This window comes from Dermochelys coriacea, chromosome 27, assembly GCF_009764565.3.
Source record: "Dermochelys coriacea isolate rDerCor1 chromosome 27, rDerCor1.pri.v4, whole genome shotgun sequence".
NCBI lineage: Eukaryota > Metazoa > Chordata > Testudines > Dermochelyidae > Dermochelys > Dermochelys coriacea.
This window is the reverse complement of record NC_050094.1, coordinates 421,456-428,745: the sequence shown is the minus strand read 5'-3', so window position 1 is coordinate 428,745 and position 7,290 is coordinate 421,456. Positions and strand designations below refer to the sequence as shown.

At 43.2% G+C, this 7,290-nt stretch overlaps 1 protein-coding gene across 6 annotated transcripts in view; it reads right to left on the bottom strand.

Moving 5' to 3' along the window:
* Positions 1 to 4,759: 4,759 nt before the first annotated feature.
* Positions 4,760 to 7,290, bottom strand: part of RDM1 (RAD52 motif containing 1) — a 29,092-nt gene continuing 26,561 nt past the window's right edge. For 5 of the 6 annotated variants that reach the window (XM_043503437.1, XM_038385150.1, XM_038385148.2 and 2 more), the window contains one exon: positions 4,760 to 5,043. Coding sequence is in view for 4 of the 6 variants with exons in the window: in XM_038385150.1 (XP_038241078.1) it covers positions 4,942 to 5,043 (102 nt within the window). In the remaining 2 variants the exon portion in view is untranslated. The remainder of the gene's footprint in view (positions 5,044 to 7,290) is intronic. The other variant, XR_006277303.1, reaches the window with a different exon arrangement.

Below are 7,290 nucleotides of genomic sequence, written 5' to 3'. Positions count from 1 at the left end.
GCTAAACCCTGAGCATATGGGCAAGATTCACCAGCCAGATACTACAGAAAATTCTTTCCTGGGTAACTCAGATCCCATCCATCTAATATCCCATCTCAGGGGATTAGGCCTATTTACCCTGAATATTTAAAGATCAATTACTTACCAAAATCCCATTATCCCATCATACCACTCCTCCATAAACTTATCGAGGAGAATCTTAAAGCCAGATAAATCTTTTGCCCCCACTGCTTCCCTTGAAAGGCTATTCCAAAACTTCACTCCTCTGATGGTTAGAAACCTTCATCTAATTTCAAGTCTAAAACTTCCTGGTGGCCAGTTTATACCCATTTGTTCTTGTGTCCACATTGGTGCTGAGCTTAAATAATTCCTCTCCCTCTCCTGTATTTATCCCTCTGATATATTTGTAGAGAGCAATCCTATCTCCCCTCAACCTTCTTTTAGTTAGGCTAAACAAGCCAAGCTCCTTAAGTCTCCTTTCATAAGACAAGTTTTCCATTCCTCGGATCATCCTAGTAGCCCTTCTCTGTATCTGCTCCAGTTTGAATTCATCCTTTTTAAACATGGGAGACTAGAACTGCACACAGTATTCTAGGTGAGGTCTCACCAGTGCCTTGTATAATGGTACTAAAACTTCCTTATCCCTACTGGAAATGCCTCTCCTGATGCATCCCAAAACCGCATTAGTTTTTTTCACAGCCATATCACATTGGCAGCTCATAGTCATCCTATGATCAACCAATACTCCAAAGTCCTTCTCCTCTTCTGTTACTTCTAATTGATGTGTCCCCAACTTATAACTAAAATTCTTGTTATTAATCCCTAAATGCATACCCTTACACTTCTCACTATTAAATTTCATCCTATTACTATTACTCCAGTTTACAAGGTCATCCAGATCCTCCTGTATAATATCCCGATCCTTCTCCGAATTGGCAATACCTTCCAGCTTTGTATCTTCTGCAAACTTTATTAGCACACTCCCACTTTTTGTGCCAAGGTCAGTAATAAAAAGATTAAATAAGATTGGTCCCAAAACTGATCCCTGAGGAACTCCACTGGTAACCTCCCTCCAGCCTGACAGTTCGCCTTTCAGTAGGACTCGTTGCAATCTCCCCTTTAACCAATTCCTTATCCACCTTTTGATGTTCATATTGATCCCCATCTTCTCCAATTTAACCAATAATTCCCCATGTGGCACGGTATCAAACGCCTTACTGAAATCTAGGTAAATTAGATCCACTGTGTTTCCTTTATCTAAAATATCTGTTACTTTTTCAAAGAAGGAGATCAGGTTGATTTGGCACGATCTACCTTTTGTAAAACCATGTTGTATTTTGTCCCATTTACCATTGACTTCCATGTCCTTAACTAATTTCTCCTTCAAAATTTTTTCCAGGACCTTGCATACTACAGATGTCAAACTAACTGGCCTGTAGTTACCCGGATCACGTTTTTTCCCTTTCTTAAAAATAGGAACTATATTAGCAATTCTCCAGTCATTCGGTACAACTCCTGAGTTTACAGATTCATTAAAAATTCTTGCTAATGGGCTTGCAATTTCAGGTGCCAATTCCTTTAATATTCTTGAATGAAGGTTATCTGGGCCCCCCGATTTAGTCCCATTAAGCTGTTTCAGTTTCGCTTCTACCTCAGATATGGTAATATCTACATCCATATCCTCATTTCCATTTGTCATGCTACCATTATCCCTAAGATCTTCTTTAGCCTTATTAAAGACTGAGGCAAAATATTTGTTTAGATATTGGGCCATGCCTAGATTATCTTTAACCTCCACTCCATCCTCAGTGTTTAGCAGCCCCACTTCTTCTTTCTTAGTTTTCTTCTTATTTATATGGCTATAGAACCTTTTATTATTGGTTTTAATTCCCTTTGCAAGATCCAACTCTACTCGACTTTTAGCCTGTCTCACTTTATCCCTACATGTTCTGACCTCTATAAGGTAGCTTTCCTTGCTGATCCCTCCCATCTTCCACTCCCTATATACTTTCTGCTTCTTCTTAATCACCTCTCTAAGATGCTTGATCATCCAGCTTGGTCTACAACTCCTGCCTATGAATTTTTTCCCCTTTCTTGGTATACAGGCTTCCGATAGCTTCTGCAGCTTTGATGTAAAGTAATCCCAGGCCTCCTCTACCTTTAGATCCATACATTCTTCAGTCCAATCCACTTCTCTAACTAATTTCCTTAATTTTTGAAAGTCAGCCCTTTTGAAATCAAAAACTCTAGTTGCAGATTTATTTTTGTTAATTCTTCCGTTCAATTTGAACTGAATTAGCTCATGATCACTTGAGCCAAGATTATCCCCTACTACCATTTCTTCTATGAGGTCCTCGCTACTCACCAAAATTAAATCTAAAATGGCATCCCCTCTAGTTGGTTCAGCAACTACTTGATGAAGGAATCCATCAGCTATCGCATCTAGGAAAATCTGAGCCCTATTATTATTACTAGCACTGGTCCTCCAGTCTATATCTGGGAAGTTAAAGTCTCCCATGATCACGCAGTTTCCATTAGTATTTATTTTATTAAAGACATTAAAAAAGGGCTCTATCCATATCCAAATTAGATCCCGGAGGTCTATAGCACACCCCAAGCACTATCGTAGGAGAGGCTTTACTAGTTTTCTTCCCCAATGTGATTTTTGCCCAGACAGACTCTGTCTTATCCATTGCATCGCTTCTTATTTCTTTACATTCTACCTCATCATTGATATACAATGCTACTCCACCACCTTTACCTTTTTTCTGTCTTTCCTAAACAGCACATACCCTTCAATACCTGTATCCAGTCATGACTACTATTCCACCATGTTTCTGTTCTTCCTATAATATCTGGTTTCACTTCCTGCACCAGTAGCTCTAGTTCCTCCATTTTGTTACCTAGGCTCCTCGCATTGGTGTACAAACATCTTAATTTTTGCTGTTTGGCCTCATTCACATTTTGTACCCTATTAGGCACAGTCATTCTACAGCCAGTATGACCTATTAGACTGGTATCCACACTGCCCTCGCTCCTTATATACATTCTCCTACCCACGGCTGTACCCTTTCTTACTTCATCTTCTTCCCTCTCAATGCTAAAATCTGGCGTGGAGATTACCTGGACATCTCCCAACCATCTCCCCCAAATTCCTAGTTTAAAACTCTCTTTTTCAGTTGTGCCAGCCTCCATCGTAGAAGTCTATTTCCTTCCCTACTCAGATGAAGTCCATCCCGAGAGAACTGTCCTCTGTCTGTGAATGCCTCCCAGTGGCCATACATCCCAAAGCCCTCCTTATAGCACCACTGCCTAAGCCATCTGTTGACAGTCATAATCTTGTCACACCTTTGTTGCCCTTCTCTAGGAACAGGCAGGATCCCACTAAAGATCACTTGAGCCTCAATTTCCTTAAGCGTCTTCCCCAGCCTAGCATAGTCTCCCTTAATACTTTCCAGCGAGAATCTAGCCGTATCATTTGTTCCCACATGAAGGATAATTAGGGGATTCTTTCCCACTCCCTTTAGGATCCTTTTCAACCTCAGGTCTACATCCCGTATCTTAGCACCCGGAAGACAGCACACCCTTCTATTCTCTGGATCAGCTCTAGTTACAGGGCTGTCTATTCTTCTCAATAAAGAGTCCCCGATCACATAGACATGCTTTTTCCTGGTGACAGTGCTATTCTCCAGTCTCTCCCCTGTTCCCTCTGGCTGCAAGTTCTTTCCACTCCTATTTTCCCTTATAATCCTCTTCAACCCATCCTGTATCCTCCTGGGGCTCATATTTGGTGTAGTCTCCCTTGACTCTTCCCCTTTTCCTATAGGACTAGCCTCTCTTCTCTTCTTCCTTGCCCTTCCACCATCAGCAACTACCTGCTGAGCCCCTTCTTCATTTTCCAACTCTGCAAACCTGTTCCTAAGCTCTATTTCTCCTTCACTAGCCCGTCTTTTCCTCTGCCTGGTTCTTTTAGTCACATGTTTCCACTGACCACTTTCCTCACCCAGTCTCCCCTCAAAATTCCCCAGCCCTGCTTCCATCTGTGAGTTTGAGCTTTTCCCTTCAGATACCTCATGTCTTTGCTCCATCATCTGCTCAAACCCCTTCCTAAACTCAACCAGACTTTCCACCTGCATCTCCAGACCTCGGATCATTTCCTCCATCAGCTCTATCAGACGGCATTTCATGCAGAAAAAACTCATACCAGGTCCCCCCTCCAGGATCATGTACATACCACAGCTTCCACATCCAGTCATCCTCATCATGTCTTCCACTACAGGAGTCACTCCCACAGCTGCCTCCGTATCCGTCATAGCCCTACCACCTAAATCCTGTTAATCTGGGAAACACAAGCCACACCAAAAAGACCCCCCCACCCCAGCAAAACCAAACCCCAAACAAGCAGCACAATACAAACTCCCCTGTTTACAGCTCTGTTTGCTAGCGTCTGTGCCACTGCCTGCCTGGCTGTCTTTATAGGACCTCTAGTCAGAAAAGCCCCGCCCCCTAATCAGGGCTCAGCTTCTCTCCCAGCACAAAGCCCCTACAAGCCTCTATACACACACACAAATACTAAAAATACAAAACCGAGTACAAATACCTTCTCCTCCAACAGAACTCCCGCTCAAACTCCCCTGCTGACAACTCTGTTTGCTGGCTCCTGTGCCACTGCAGCTCTCTGTGTGAGGCTGAAGGCAACGCAGGCAATCCTGTGTTCTCAGGGCCCGCAAAGGAAGGAATGAACTGGGCAAACCTTAGCTATGTTTGTCTGTCTTTATTTTAGTAAGAATAGATTAATCATTTATTTCCACCACTTTATAATTTAAAAGAACTAAAGCATCCAAAACATTTAGCATGTGCAATGTCAAAACTTTATGCTTTCATTCCTGAGCAACAATTTGAAATAAATACTGTAAAACTCCCAGAATACTTTAAACCACACTAATTAGATTGTCTCCCCTCCAGCAGGTGCTCTTCATCAAAACTAAAATCAGACAAAAATTCTTCTTCAAGGTTCAGCTGCTCCAAGGACAAGTCATTGATCTGGAAAGAGAAATTAAGAGTGTATTTGCTACTCAGCACCATAGTTCAACCTTCTTTACCATTTCCTGGAAATGCAGAACGAATCATTGTATTTTAATCACATTTCAGGAAAACGCTTCCCTGTCTGGAATCATGTCAGTGCAAGAACATTGGATGGGGAACCTGTCAACAATCAGCTCTCCCATTCTGGGTAGCTAGTATCTCTGCTAATTTCTGTGACTTACCAGCGCCAAAAGCCAATGAAACAAAAGGAATCTCTTTCCTCCCAAGCTGCCCCTTTCAAGTTTATCATGAGAAGCTGGCTCACTGGTCTGAGTGGTTTGTGTGTTGAGAGTGAGGGTTTGTCTTCTCTACAGGGGGGAATTGATGCAGCCAGCTGTCAATTTAGTGGGTCTAGTGAAGTCCCACTAAATTGACTGCAGAGTGCTCTCTGGTGGACCCCGGTATTCCACCTCTCCAAGAAGGGTAAAGGAAGAAGACCGGAGAGTGGCTCCCGTTGAAACAGCGCAGTGAAGACACCAGGGTAAGTTGACTTAAGCTATGTCGAATTCAGCTACGTTATTCACATAGAATCATAGAATCACAGAATATCAGGGTTGGAAGCGACCTCAGGAGGTCATCTAGTCCAACCCCCTGCTCAAAGCAGGACCAATCCCCAAATAAATTATTCCAGCCAGGGCTTTGTCAAGCCTGACCTTAAAAACTTCTAAGGAAGGAGATTCTACCACCTCCCTAGGTAATGCATTCCAGTGCTTCGTCACCCTCCTAGTGAAACAGTTTTTCCTAATATCCAACCTAAACCTTCCCCACTGCAACTTGAGACCATTACTCCTTGTTCTGTCATCTGCTACCACTGAGAACAGTCTAGATCCATCCTCTTTGGAACCCCCTTTCAGGTAGATGAAAGCAGCTATCAAATCCCCCCTCATTCTTCTCTTCCGCAGACTAAACAATCCCAGTTCCCTCAGCCTCTCCTCATAAGTCATGTGTTCCAATCCCCTAATCATTTTTGCTGCCCTCCGCTGGACTCATTCCAATTTTTCCACATCCGTCTTGTAGTGTGGAGCCCAAAACTGGACACAGTACTCCAGATGAGGCCTCACCAATGTCGAATAGAGGGGAATGATCACATCCCTCGATCTGCTGGCAATGCCCCTACTTATACATCCCAAAATGCCATTGGCCTTCTTGGCAACAAAGGCACACTGTTGACTCATATCCAGCTTCTCGTCCACTGTAACCCCTAAGACCTTTTCTGCAGAACTGCTGCCGAGCCATTCGGTCCGTAGTCGGTAGCGGTGGTGCATGGGATTCTTCCGTCCTAAGTGCAGGACTCTGCACTTGTCCTTGTTGAACCTCATCAGATTTCTTTTCGCCCAATCCTCTAATTTGTCTAGGTCCCTCTGTATCTTATCCCTACCCTCCACCGTATCTACCTCTCCTCCCAGTTTAGTGTCATCTGCAAACTTGCTGAGGGTGCAATCCACACCATCCTCCAGATCATTTATGAAGATACTGAACAAAACCGGCCTGAGGACCGACCCTTGGGGCACTCCACTTGATACCAGCTGCCAACTAGACATGAAGCCATTGATCGCTACCCGTTGAGCCCGACAATCTAGCCAACTTTCTATCCATTTTATGGTCCATTCATCCAGCCCGTACTACTTTAACTTGCTGGCAAGAATACTGTGGGAGACCATGTCAAAAGCTTTGCTAAAGTCAAGTAACAACACGTCCACTGCTTTCCCCTCATCCACAGAGCCAGTTATCTCGTCGTAGAAGGCAATTAGATTAGTCAGGCATGACTTGCCCTTGGTGTATCCATGCTGACTGTTCCTGATCACTTTCCTCTCCTCTAAGTACTCCAGAGTAGCTGGAGTAGCTTAACTTAGGTTGACTTATCCCGTTAGTGAAGACAAACCCTGAGAGATGTTATTAGTTCAAATTCCACAAGCCACCAGGGGAGGAAGACAATTTTGTAGTTAAAGCACAGGACAGATCAGATTTAGGTTTTGTTTCTTGGCTTTACCACAAACTTCCCATTGACCATGAGTAAACCAATTGCTCTGGGTGCTTTAAAGCCCTTTGATATACTCAGATGGAAGGGGCAACAGAAAGGAAGATTTAAATGGAGAACAAAATAGCTCTACACAGCAGAAGATCCATATCTTTCTGTAACAAAAAGGATAAAAAATAACCTAAGGCAATTCCACAGCACTTTGCACTGTAAATATATTAGATACA